This window comes from Crotalus tigris, unplaced genomic scaffold (assembly GCF_016545835.1).
Source record: "Crotalus tigris isolate CLP2741 ecotype Arizona unplaced genomic scaffold, ASM1654583v1 scf7180000017551.9496454, whole genome shotgun sequence".
In the NCBI taxonomy this organism is placed as follows: Eukaryota; Metazoa; Chordata; class Lepidosauria; order Squamata; family Viperidae; genus Crotalus; species Crotalus tigris.
Genome location: NW_024096469.1, coordinates 6,041,524 through 6,056,069, shown reverse-complemented (window position 1 = coordinate 6,056,069; position 14,546 = coordinate 6,041,524). Strand labels below are relative to the sequence as shown.

General features: G+C 38.2%; 1 protein-coding gene across 16 annotated transcripts in view; it reads left to right on the top strand.

Annotated features, from left to right (window-relative positions):
* RBFOX3 (RNA binding fox-1 homolog 3) overlaps positions 1-14,546 on the top strand; it is a 488,491-nt gene that overhangs the window by 364,894 nt on the left and 109,051 nt on the right. For 5 of the 16 annotated variants that reach the window (XM_039345562.1, XM_039345536.1, XM_039345545.1 and 2 more), the window contains one exon: positions 2,516-2,569. The exons of 10 other annotated variants lie outside the window; for them this stretch is intronic. Coding sequence is in view for 1 of the 6 variants with exons in the window: in XM_039345482.1 (XP_039201416.1) it covers positions 8,054-8,071 (18 nt within the window). In the remaining 5 variants the exon portion in view is untranslated. Of the gene's footprint in view, positions 1-2,515; positions 2,570-7,341; positions 8,072-14,546 lie in introns of those variants that run through there. One more of the 16 variants, XM_039345482.1, reaches the window with a different exon arrangement.

The window sequence follows — 14,546 nt, the reverse complement described above, 5'->3', positions numbered from 1 at the left end:
CACTTGGAAAGCCTTTTACCAAGTGGGCGCCTAAGAGACATTTTGCTTTCCTCAGATAGGAATTCACTTAAGAAAAGCATAAAAATAGCTGACAAGGTCATTGTTCTCTATTAGACTCACACAGGAGAAAATTCCACATAGGTTCATCTTCAATCTCAAAAGACAAGAGCATTTGGTGAAATGCCATCTGCTAAATCTTATCTATTATGCCCACATGCCAGAGCCAGGAACTGAAGCTAAAAGCTTGAGAAAGCAGTAGTAGCTAGCAATAATAATGCTCAGTTTATCTAGCACTTTTAAACGTTCAAAGCACTTTGTCTACGTTGTCTCCATAATCCTTTTAAACTGTCCTGTATTATGGCTGTGGCTGATATTTATTTGGATGCCATCAGGTTGAGTTCAGTTCCTAAGGATTACACAGACAAACACGCATCAACCTGACCTGCCTCTAGTAAAAATGTGTAGCTTTTCCAGAAGATAGCTGGATAGCTTTATCCTTCACAGTCTTGTCTAAATTTTTTATTGCCTTCCTCTGTAGAATTAATCTCTTTACTTCTCTGACCCCCCTGTACATCTTTATTCTTGAACCCCAGAAAATAAAAAAATATCTGCCAACTTCACTTTGCCAACAACTGGATGTTCGGTTAGCATATTGCTCGATGTTAATGTTGTCTTCTTCATACTGAACACTAGACCAGATTTGCCACTTTCCATTTTTTGTTTCATAATGAACTTTGAAATGTTGAAATTTTTACAAATACTTTGAGAGTATTTGAAAGAGGAGGGGGTCAACTTATTTTCCAAAGCACCAGAAGGCATGACAAGAAACAATGGATGGAAACTAATCAAGGAGAGAAGCAACCTCGAATTAAGGAGAAACTTGCTAACACTGAGAACAATTAACCAGTGGAAAACCCTGCTGTCGGAAATTGTGGGTGCTTCATCACTGGAGGTTTTTAAGAAGAGACTGGGCAGTCAGTTGTCTGAAATGGTATAAGGTTTCCTGCTTGAGCAGGGGGTTGGACTAGAAGATCTCCAAGGTCCCTTCCAGCTCTATTCTGATGATTTTCTAAGGTGACTTCTGTATATCTCAGAAATCAGGAGCCTGATAGCCCATTCTCAAGATAACATGCATGGAGGCCTCTGATGAAATAAGCTGTAACTCATGAACATTCATGCCTTTTAATCAAATGTGTCAGTCTGAAAAGGAGCTACAGCCCTCTTCCTGATTTTGGGCTATCATAGACTTACACAGCTCTCCTCCTACAATGCATATCTCACACTGTTAGTGTTTCAGCTCTTTATGTTAATTCTAGCTGTCCGGATTTTGTCAAACCCTGCCATGCTTGTAACCCAGTGGCCCCCAACCTTTTGGACACCAGGGACCGGTTCTGTGGAGAGAGGTTTTTCCACAGAAGGGGCATGGTTTCATGTGCTGCCTGCATCCCATGGATGGGGCTTTGCTTGTTTGCATGGCCCGGTTTTGGCATGCCGCAGACCGGTGCTGGTCCATGGATGGGGGATTGGGAACCCCTGTTGTAAGCTATTTACTGTACAGGTTTGATAGATGTGGGAATAATATGCATCCTTTTCTTACTCCCTCTCAAACTCAGTAGCTTCTTATCCATTGTACAAGGTTTCTTTATAAAGAATAACCCCATGTTCTGGCTCATCCATTAGCCTTAATATATTCCACATTCTGGCATAATCCACATAGTCAAAGGCCTTGCTGCAGTCGATAAAGCAAAGGTAAAGCTTATATTCTCTTGTTCTCTCCATTATCCATATTACATTAGCTAACTGATCTTGTGCCCCTTTTCTGAAAACTGCCTGTTCAGTTATCATTTATCCCTCCACTGATGGCTCTGGGGGTTTTGTAGGAACTTAAAACAAACATTGTATTTAAGAAATTGGTGCAAAAATTTCACTCATTTGCACATTCTCTTGCATTACTTTTCTTCAGTGTTAGATATATACTCCAAGCTTTTCCTATCTCTAGGTTACACAGTGTTGTTCCATATTTGCTGATATGCAGCTGTTAACTCTTTATCTTTCTTTTCTGCAATTTTAGACCCAATTGTTGGATCTATGCCTGATGCTTTACTTTTTGATTGCTGGTGTATTGCTTGTTAAACCTCTCCAACTTTTTTTTTTATAATTCTATAATCCTGTTTGTGAAGGAGATTTTACAGTATAGCCTTTCCATCTTCATTTAATCGTATTTGCTTCTGTTAGATCTCTTCCATGATAATCTTGAATATTCCTATCTTAGTAACACACAGCTCGATGACCTCCTTAAAAACATCTCTCATTTTTCTTTTCTTCTGGCTGCTGACATTCTTGATTGAGATATCTTACATTGTCCTTTCTTGCTTGATGTTGAAAATCTGCGTTCAGTCACTGTTGCACAAGGCTTTCATCTTCTGTCTTTCCTTGGCTATCGTGATAACTTGTTTTGAAAAGCACTTAGATCTTTTCCTCTTTGAAATTTGGAAAATATTTTTTTCTATTTCAGTTTTCATGATGTCTCATCTCTTCTCATGGCTTTTCAGTTTTTCTTTCACATAAGGTAAGTGTAAAACTAGTGTAAGAAACTGAATCTATTCTTTTATTATTGAAATTTAACCTATGCATTTGATACAAATAATTCAGGATCTGTTCCACAATCTACATCTGAAAGTATCCCGGTTCATTAGATACTTGACTAGTCCTCCATCTTCTGTTTCCTCCATTTGATTCTAATGCTAGACATCTAACAACATCCATGTACAGAATATAAATTTGTATTGGCTGAAGCAGTTGTTCACAATAAGTAGGTTGTTTGTTTTTTTTTTTTTGCAAAATTATATTAAACCATTTCTTGTGTTACTGTACTTACTCAGTTCAAAGCTTCCTGTAATTCCAGGTTCCTTCATTTCTCAGTTACTTACTAATAATACTTTATCCTTGATGTTTCACTTAACGCCTCTTGTTACAGGTAGTCCTCGACCTACGATCACAATTGAGCCCAAAATTGCTGTTGCTTAGTGAAATATTTGTTGAGTTTTGCCCCATTTTACAACTTTTCTTGCCACAGTTGTTAAGTGAATCACTGCAGTTAAGTTAATAACAAGGTTGTTAAGTGAATCTGGCCTCCCCATTAACTTTGCTTGTCAGAAGGTCACAGAAGGTGATCACAGGACCCCGGGACACTGCCACCATCATAAATACAAGTCATGTGAAAAACAGTCAGAAGTCACTTTTTTTCAGTGCCGTTGTAATTTCAAACGGTCACTAAATGAACTGTTGTAAGTCAAGGACTATCTGTATTTGTCATAGAACTCCTCAGTGTCACCTATTTTTTTTCTGTTTTCTTTCTTTCTTTGTTTGTTTTTTTCCTTCAACAGAAAGGAGAAAAAAGTCACTGTCCCCAAGGTTTGTCTCCAACACAACTAAAGCCTGTAATATTTAACTGGACATAAGAGACTATAGAACGCAATGGGATTTACTAAGGACTTATATTTATCACCCCATGTTCATTATGTTTTTTTCCCAAAAACTCTCTTTGTCCAAATATATGCTTGTATTCGTCTGCAAAGAGATGAGCAGCTATGCTCAGAATGTGTTCGCTGATGGCTTTACATCAAAGAGGAGGGACAACTTAGTGGAGTATTATAGGTCTTTGTGCACAACTGCTTTCTGCAGTTCAGACATTTTAGAAATTATCTGAATGAAAGTGAAGGGGCAATGTTTAATAAAACATAGCTGACACAGAACTAAAAGAGTTATATACTAGGCTATAGAAATTGGACTGAGAACTCAAAAGGGTTTTGGCAGGCTGGAATAATGATACACAATCTCAAAATATATTGAATTGTAATTTTATATGATAAGACCAGAGCAATATTTATTACATGGTATAATAATATTTGTATTTCTTTTTCATTTAATTTTAATAAAAATATTTTTCTCCCGACCGATACACTTTTTGGAGTATGCCTTCTAGCATAACATTCTTAACTGAAACACATTGAAATTCAACAAATATAAGTATAAACTATATTTATGTATGAAATATCAGACGAAGAAATTGAAAGAGAACCAGCTTGGCATCAGAACATTTTAAAATACCTAGATTTATTATTGGATTACTACAAATATGAGCTGATTATGAGCTGCTATAAAACACAAATTTTAGTTGCATTAAGAAAAACTCCAGATCATGAGAAGTACTAGTGTGCTCCACTCTGCATCACATAGCTGCATCTGTAGCATCAATCCACATTTGAAGAAGACTTCTGGTAAATGAAAGTGCATCTTCAAAAGAGCAAGCAGCATGGCAAGGAACTGCAAAGCCCGGTCCTCTAAGCTTAAAAGGACTGGCTATCTGTGGTCATGAGAAGAGAAGATTAAGGAGAAGCATGACAGCTGTTTACCAGGATATGAAAATCTGCCATGCAAAACATGGATTAGTCCTGGTATGTTTTTTTTTCCACAGGGCAGGATCACAACCATTGGGTTGAAAGTTTAGGGCTAAGATTAGTAGAAATTCCCGGGTGTAGGAGTTGTTCAAAAGTTGCATCAGGAAGTAGTTCTGGCTTTCAACTTTGTTGGACCAAAGTAAAATGGAAAGCTATGGGGTGTTCTTGCATGGTTGTGGGTTTTCATGTGCCTGTAATGCAAAGCAGGATCACGTTCGGAACTTGTTCCCATTTTGCCTCAAGAAGCTGATTGTTCTTTTGTTCAAACCAAGTGAAGAGAAAAGTCAGATTGTGATATCACAGGGCTCCAGCATTGCATTTATATTCAAAGCTGGATCAGTGTCAAATTTTGCTCCCATACTGCTTGGAGAAGCCAGTAGCAAAATCAAGATTTTCTACAGTTGTTGCTAGAAAAATTAAACGATTGTCTAAAATAAACATGGAAAAAGGGGTGAATGGATGTCTCAAAAATAAAATTTAGGATTTCAGGAATTATATAAAGTTAAACAAACTCATATTTTCCATAAAAAACAGTTTTGAATCTTAATGTTTTACTGTTTATCTCCAATGCAAAAGTTTTATTTTATAAAAAAGCAAGGTAGGCTTTATGATTATTTTTATGCAATGTATAAATGGAATGTAAATGTTAAAAATAGGCAGTCCTTTTATTACAGATCCAGCCTTAGTCCCAATGAAACCATTAGTTTTATTCACAGATATATTCCACAGTTTCATTTATCAGTTTAAGAGGCTATGTCTCCACAGAATTTGAGAGCTTCTGGCTTCATGATTTAATGCTGTAACATGTTATGCAATATGGAGCTTATACGACCTGCACAATTCAATAGTTCTATGATTTAAATGAATTAAGAATGCCTTAGTTTCTGGAAAAACTAATACAATCCTGATCTTAATCCACTAAACTGAAGTGACTGCTACACAAGAGTTTTATTCAGCTGCAGCAATTATGGTAATTATAAACTTTGAGTATATTATAAATGTATACAGTACAAGTTTGATTAAGCTCTTTAGTGGTGAAGTTGGATCTTGTGATTACTTTTCCTCCAAATTTCCAAAATATGCATAGATGCTAAATATTTTGTAGACCTCATTTTGGCATATTATCAGCTTTAGTTTTCAATTGGATGAATACTATCCTATTGCTTTCAATGAAATCATAGCCTGTTGTTAAAAGATAAAGGCACTTGGATTCAACTATTTTAGATTCATAATCGTTTGGACTCTCTAGCCTCCAGTTGTTAAAACTCATCCAGCAATCTAAGAGCCAAATACTCTATGGAGTACAACATAGTTACAATAACTAAACATCTCCCTGAAAGAGACAGCTTATGTATAAGAGTTTGGACTGCCTTTTCTGTAGTTGCATCCCACAAGAATGGAAGGCCCAAACATATAACAGACAAGTCATGTGTTACTGTGTTTGTTGAAGGACTTAACTCCTTTTAGTCTTAATATAAGCCTGAGAATCTCAGCAAAGTGGTGTGCATGCTGTAAGACATGGCAACTGCCCCAATTGCATGCTTGTTCTTTCACTTCTACGCAAATGATGTGACCTAATAAATTCTGAGCACACTGGAATTACATGATTCCACTCTTCCAATGGAATTAAATGCTGCAGGATGGATATAGTTGCCGCTGTTTCGTTTCTTTTTGTCTCTCTTTTTCTGGTTAAATCTTCTATATATTCATGTTTTTTATTATGTTTTCCTGGTGTTCATTTTCTCCCCACCAACAACCAATGTTGTGAGGTTGGATAGGAAAATACACAATCACATCAGTCACTTTTAATAAGGAGTAAAAGAGAGAAAAATGTCTAGAGCATGTTATTGCATCTAATTTAACTCTTGGACCATGGAGAGAAGTTGAAAAACGGTGTTTCCTGAGCTTTCATTCTTCCAATGTCTTTTGCACCTTCCTACCAAAGAAGTTTAAAAACAAGCCCAAGGAAGCTTGTTTTCTCATTTGGGGAAACATTTGATTATAAACATACTAAAAGTAGATGACATAGTAGAAGACGGGTTGCTTTTGAGCACATATTCTTTGCTAGGTTTTTTTTTTTTTACCAAAATTTGTATAATGTAAATGCAGTGAATGGAATACAGTATAGACATCTTCCCGCTCCCTTCACACCCAAAATAACCTTCATGTGGAAGAATTCCCCCCTGAAATTGCATCGGAGTTCAAAGTTGGTGGACATGCAAGGATCTAATCAGGAGTAGGCAACCTTGGCTCTTTTATGACTCGTGGACTTCAATTCCCAGAATTCTTGAGCCAGCATAGTTAATGCATATAAATAACAAACTTCCTTTATTTTATACTATTTTTTATGATCTTGTGGGGCCATATTACTAGCTGTCCAGGTCCGCATGTGGTCTGTGGGTGACAGTTGGACATGCCTGGCCTAGAAACTACATTGCTTAGCTTTGATTGGGTGATAAATGTGAAAAGAAAACATGGTTAACTTACTTCTGTTCCTTGGCCATTATTTCAATTCCCAAAATATTCCAGGTGGTAGATCTGGCCTCCTCTTGTAGTCAAGCAACTCTTGAAAACTCCATCCAACTGGAACACAACATCCTAATGTTTAGCAAACATATCCTGGACAAGGCAAGATGTTTAGCTAGTCAGTATTTGTACAGTGGGATTCTAGGGAGAACCCAGACTTTTGCTTGCAATTGCCATAGTGAGAGTCTGATAGCAGCTCTGGAATTAAGTGAAACGAATCAGGACTCTCTGGTGGAGCCTGAGGCAGACTACCCTGCAAAACTGTCTGATGCCTGTCACCATTAGCACTGCTTAATCCTGGCAAGGCCGACTGGGAGGAATAGGGAGAGGGCAGACAGCAGCAAAAATGCCTGGAGGTTCAGCACCAGGACAGAGAAAGCTGGCACCTCACAGGTTAATTACATGAGCGGCCAGTTCCCTTATTGACAGGGTAGCTTAGAAAGTGCTGAGGCAGGACATACACTGCAGAGTGTCAGAGCCGCGGGAGCTTCTGCTCCCAGATGCCTGCCCGCTTCTCTCTCTCTCTCTTCTCTCTCTTTCCCTTACTCTTTCTCTCTCTCACACACACACACATCGCCACAGCACAGCCCCTGCACATACCTCCCCAGCAAGCCTGTCAATTTAATCTGCTTTTGCATAAGCACAGGTACTTCTTCTCTGATGGGAGCCAGCCAACCAGCCAGCCCTGTGCTGCCAGCCAGCCCTACTCCAGCCCTGTGACAAGAGCAGGTTTGGGTTCTGCTTCTTGACCTTTTCCCTCTAAGCATCGGGAGGGGGGTTTGTGCTCAATCCACCCTACTCTACTGATTGTTGCTCCCTCACTCCTCTCCTGGAACACCTCACTCCTACTGTCCCTCTCTGCAATCCCTGCACGAAGCTGGCACATCGGATACCCATGGCCGGTTCTGAGGCACACAGCGGCCTGCAGCCTTTGTCAAGAGGGCTGTGCCTGTGAAAGGGGAAAACCCAGTCGGCATCCCAGGACAGAGGACCAGGGGTGGGGGAAATATCCAGCGACCTGAGACAGATCACTTCTCCGTGGCTCTGTGGACATCCTGGCTGTCAGCATGATGATGTATTTCTGGGTAGGTCCCTGCTTTGGGTTGGGTAAATCCCGGTTGAATTATTTGTGTGCTGTTGGTCGCTTTCAGAGTTTTGCAGGCTGTTTGGTGGATGATGTTACCAAGTAGGAGCTTTTGCTCTGACTTATTCTTCTGGGTGGGTGTGGATCCCTGAATTTAGATTCTGCTTGCCTGTTCTAGATCATGTGAATTTCAGTGGGTTTAGCGCTTGATTCCATTTGCCTGACTGAATATCTGATGATACTTTTGATGTTGTTTCCCAGAAGATATTTCTCCATTTTTCTTTTCTTTTTTTGAGGGGGGGGGGAGGAAAGTTAGCACCCTATTTTCTTCGTCTAATTTATTGTCATGGAAATAAATAAATAAAAACTTCCTAAGATGATAGCATCTACGGACGTGTTGCATTTACAGGCCATTGTAGGCCTGGGTCCCAGTTGAATATGTAGTATGGTTCTGCCTGCTCTTTGGTCTCCTTGTTTCTCCATCCAGAGCTCACTGAACTTGCATGGGATGGCAGCTAAAGTAGTAAATCTCTGTCTTCAAGGAAAAGAGCCAACTCCAGTTGGATATATTAAGTTGAAGTGAAATATACTGGGATGACAGGTGCATCGTCATCTGATATCCTAGAGGAATGTGGTGTAAATGCAGATTGGAGTGATAACAGAATCTTATAGCAGCCTATGGCTTCTCTGCCATTTTTGTGAGCATCATGTCTAAATTTGCAGCACTTAAATCCACATGCCATAGATTGCCAGGGTCAACTGGAAGCCTGTTTAGCTTTACCTTCTGCACCATTTGGGTGAAGGGCTATAACAGGAAGAAAGGTGCAGTGCAACAGGATTATAGCTGACCAGTCAGAATCTTGGTTTTTCACACTTCATAATTTTAACCTAGAAAATACTAGTGAATTTTAACAGAAAGCATTCTGATAACCAGGAATATACTTCAAGCTTCAGTATGTGCGTAATGAGAGTGAATCAAGATGCTGCTGGGAATAGCATCTTGCTTCAACTCACTCCAAAGATATGATAATGTTTCCTAAGAAAACCAGTTCCAGGTGTTTTGCTTGGAACCAGTACTTTGCTCCCTACCCATATTGTACAACTTCATTTTAAATAAAATCGAACAGTGTTTTTCTTTCTTTTCTTTTTCTTTTTGGATGAAAGTTGTCACCTTATTTTCTTCTTCTAACACATTCTTGTGGAAAATGTGGGTTTCTTATTCTAAATTTAATTGGTCCACCCCAGAGCCCATAAACTTAACTAATGCCAGTTCTTAGGAGGAGCCACAGTAAAATCTGCTAAATAGTTGGAGAAGCATGAATGGCCAGTATAGAGTGAGAGACAATGTGACTTGGGGATAGTGAGTTACACAAATTCTCCGAATAAGTCTGCTATAAGAACACTCTGTGATTGACTGTTTTCTGATACCAGCAGATTGACTAAGAATTGCTAAACTTTAAGTCTTCTTGTTGAACAATAGAGTGCAGCAAGTCCTGAGTAATTCTCTCTTTAGAGAACAGGCTTTATCTTTTTATTATTATTATTATTATTATTATTATTATTATTATTATTAAAGGAAAGGCATAGGCCCTTCTGTGTTCTCACTCCCATGTTGAATGCATGTGTGCTTCTGCCATTTTGTGTGAAAAAGAGCTGCCAGTTTGGTCTATTGGTTAAGGCACCAGGTTAGAAAGCAAGAGATTGTGAGTTCAAGTCTCGCCTTAGCCATGAAAACCAGCTGGGTGACTTTGGGCCAGTCACTCTCTCTCTCAGCCCAATTCATCTCACAGGGATGTTGTTGTGAAGAAAATAGAAGAAGGAAGGTATATGTGTTGGATGTGTTCACCACCTTGAGTGAATAATAAAGGCAGGATACAAATTAAATAACTAAATTATTGGAATGCACAACAGATGCAAGAGTTCTGAATATAGTCAGAACTTCTTCCACAAGTTGCTTGGGTCTAGTTATGAGTCTCATAGGTCACTTCCTATTGCCCTAGCCATTCTCAGTGGTTTATGTGCCTGCAGCACTGATTATGAACCACATATCTGCCTTTTTTTAATAGTAATTTTATTAAACATTACAATTAAAATGATACAAACTAAGAAAAAGAGAATAAAAAGAAAAACTAGGAAGTGAAAATTGAAAAATAAATAGAAAAAGAAAAATAGAAAACAAAGGAAGCATAAGTATAAACAAATGTATAAAGAAGTGACTTTCCCCTTCATCATGTATATAAACAATTTTTAGCATCATATCACCGTCTTTAAAAATACAACATATGATCTTGTCTTCCCATATCTCATTTCTTATCTATAACCAAATTCTTAAAACCTCATTGTTCAGTCCCGATCTGCAAAAGTTCCTTATGGGTTACCAGAGGTGGCAATGAATATATTTTAAACTTGATCAAACAAACCAAGTTTAAATTAATTTCTTTACCTTTTAACTATCTTTAATCCACAGGTGTCAAACTCGCCGTGCCACATGACGTGTCACGACGTATCATAACTTTTTTTGCATAGCTGGAGCTAGGGTGGGCGTGGCCTCTGCATGATGCAACAGGCCCACGGGCTGGCAGTTTGACACCCCTGCTTTAATCCCTTCAAATAATGTCCTAGAGCAGGGGTGTCAAACTCATCACATGACATGTCACGACTTTTTCCCCATTGCCGGAGCTGGGGTGGGCGTGGTTTCGGCATGACGCATCTGGCCCACAGGCTGGCAGTTTGACACCCCTGTCCTAGAGTCTGATTTCTTTCATTTTTTCTTTCTTAACAAAATTCTTCAAAACTTTAACAGATTCCGTTTGTAAATCCAGTATAGGAAAGTTATCCAGGACAATCTTTCTGTTTGTTATTTATATATCCATTTTATTTATTTATTTAAGAAAATTTATATGGCCATCCAACTCACTCTCAGTGATTCTGGGCAGCTTACAAAGATTAAAAACCAAATATAAAAACTATTTTAAAAAACAATAACCTCCCCCCACCTCCCATGGTGAACAGCAATCAATTTAATAAATAAAATTTATTTCCAAACATCAACCTGTTTAATTTTTGTATCTAGTAAAGCATGTTTTTCTATATCATTTTTGAAGCCTGCTACTTCTAAATCTACTTTCAAGTCAGTCTCAATCTTGTCCAATAAAACTTGTTCCTCTTCCATAACATAGTTTAAGGATAATCTGTCTATAAAGGCAGACATTCTTAAAATTAACTTCTGGCTCCATTGTTCACAAATATATTTCAATACATCCCATATTAAAGCATTTTATTCTATTTTATATTTATATTAAATATATATTTTATATTAATAAAATACAATATGTATTAATATGTCGAATCTGTTCTTTAATTGTTTAGTTCCTTCTGGTTCCCTCTAGTGTCCACTCTTTAAAATCCTATCCTAGCGTATTAAAAAAAATCAAAACAACAGCATTTTCCCATGGAAAGGATTCTTATAATTAATTTCAGAATTGTATTCCAAATCCTTCTTGACCTTTGTCCATGTATAACTTTTATAACTTTGCAAAAACAATATTCTAATCACTCTTTTACTGTTTATTCCAAAAAGAAGGAGGAACAAAGGGGAAGGATAATTTTTTTAAAATCCTTAAGCTTATATTGAAAACTTCTTTCACTAAGGATTGAAGGAAACTCACCTAAAAAATTTGTGCTATAAAGTTTGTTTTTCCAAAGGTTTCTAATAGCTGAAAAGCAGTTAATAAGTAATTTCCAAAAGTGATTAGAAAAAGAAATATGCGAATCCTGTTTGCATAAAAGCACAAATTGCTGTTTGGGCAAAAAGGTTGTTCCCTTGTCTCCCGGAGCTCTAAACCTATCAGACACCACTGACTTGTGGTCTCCTCACAAGGAGTGACTCTCTGGAGTACTTGTGGGCAATTCCAAGTCCTCTTCTTGTCCAGGGAGGAATCCTGAAGAGCTGATCCACTTGCCGGCTCTTCATTCTACTTTTAATGGAGCTGTCTTCCGTTCACTACTCTTTCCCTGGAAGTCCTACCAACTGCTTTAAGATATGCATGCTATATGTGTGTATAATCTTGCTCTTGATTTGGGAATAACAAGTATTTCTTAGGAATTCTTTTGTTCAAAAAAGAATAAGGATATCAGCAATCTTAGAACTCATTAATGCCTGATTTTGGATTTACATCAGTAACAACCATAGCCAAGAATCAACAATCCCTCTTTCTGTTTCTTGGAAAAGCCTATTCACTATCCTGAATAGTATGCTGAGTAGGGCAATTAATTAACCAATTGATTAAATTGGCCCTGCAGTATTGCAGGACTCCTCCTACACATCAGAGGCCCAGGAACTAAATCTTAGATACAATTAGGAGGCAGGGGCACACAACTGGGGTAGCAGTTTTAGAGCCGGACAAGAAGCAAGACTTAATGTCATTTGCCTCAAAGCTGTCTGCGTATCCATTCAGATGAATTCTCCTTCTGAGGAAACAATAGTTAATAAAGTAGCAAGGGTGGTGATAGTTTCTGCTTGGCTACATAAGGGACATGGAGGGCAAGATTTGTAATCCAATACCTAATGGCATCAGGTTGAAGAAATCTGTGTTGACGGATCTGCTTAAGATGGAATAAATACTTTCCCATGGGGCTTGTATGTTTGGTTAAACCAAAAAAAAAAAAAAAAAGTTCTAGGGTGCCCACCCTTTCTAGAAGACATTTTGCCCTGAGATATCCAAGTTACATTTGACAGGGGGGGAAAGACTGAGAAATGCCCCTCCCACCTATAATAATTACCAACTGCGTTACTGCACCATTTCATAGATATGAGCTTGATTCACCCTTTTGTTGGGTAGATGGCTGAGATAATGAGTTTGGACAATAAACATGTGGTGTCAATTAAGAATAGTAATAGCGAATGTTTGAAGAGGTCTGGGAAGGGCAAAGCCTCTTTGTCTTGGTAGACACATAATGAATAGTGGCAGGTTTGGGAGAATACTATTCATAGGTGGCTGGAAATCATTTTCTAAGAAAAAGAGATTGGCACCCAATGTTTTGTTCTTGCCAATCGTAACACACCTGACTTTCTTCAAATCTGAGCTTGCATCAAAACTATCTTCCACTTTGTATTATCACAGGAGCTGAAACACTTAAAAAATGATCTTGGAAATTCTTCTGAATCAGACAGCGTACATCTAGGGAGGGCCTGGGTTACTGGGCTCAAGGGATGATTTGTATTAAGTAGTTCGTTTCCATATTCCAGCTTAAAAGTGTGTGTTCTTGTGTTCTTACTGGTGTGCTTATTTGTTTTTGTATCAGCCTTGTAAGTTGAACTGGGCAGAGAAAGCTGATTCTCACAGTTTTTGAGATTTTTGCATAGGTGGTCTTTGCATAGGAGTAGTGCATTTTAAAAAATAGCAGCACACTTGCTTTAATATTTCCTTTAAGAAGCTCATACTTACTGGTATATGTGTCCATTTTAAAAAAAATAGTTGCTATAACATTAATTTAAGTCATGCTTGGCTGGATTTAAAAGCCCCAGGATTTGCTGTATTTTATTATGAAGTTTCATTGGCAACTTGAATTCCTGACAGCTCTTTATCTCTATATTGAGATGGTTTAATGATAAAATTCTAATTGTTGTGCTTAGGTTTAAATTCTTTCTCCAGAGCAATTAGAAGTGAACCACAGCTGTGAACAGAGAGTAAGGCCTTTCCTTAGTTAGCTAAATGGAGCTGGCCACGCACTTCAGAAAGCTACATGAATAATTGCAATGAGGTATAGCGTAATTGTCATCAAAATCTAAAATTTCCTCCATTTCTCTTGCACTGTTCTCTGATGCTGGGCCAGAATAAGAGGTACTGTAATTGCTTCATTGGCTCAACAATCTCAGGTTTGGTCAGGCCCTGGAGACTGATTTGGCAACAACAAGGTTTAGAATTAAGCTATGACTATGTTGTATTTTTTTTTCAAACTGCAACAGGTATTAGTGCAACTGACTTATATGTCCAAATAATTACAAAGCACCCTATGTGTTACAAAAATCTCTTCTTTTTTATATATATTTTTAAAGCAAGCTAAATTTCCCCATCACCAACACTGCCAGTCATGAAAAAAGATGAAGCCATCAGCCCCGAGGCTCTCCTCTGGCATTTCAATTCTTAGAGAAGGAGGCCATACACACAGGCAGTTGAATTAGCAGACCGCATAAACATCATATTGACTCCTATTTCTAAGCTTCTGGTGGAATTTAACAATAGCAATAGCACTTAGACTTATATACCGTCCCATAGTGCTTTATAGCACTCTCTGGGCAGTTTACAATGTCAGCATATTGCCCCTACATTCTGGGTCTTCATTTTACTGACTTTTGTGTTTTCGGGTCGCAGGCATTAAACGAAGACGCATGGTGAACAGCAAAGCTTTCTTTATTGACTTCTCCTTACAACCAGCAGCTGCAAAAGGCACGCAGGCCTTTTATAGTGTCTGGA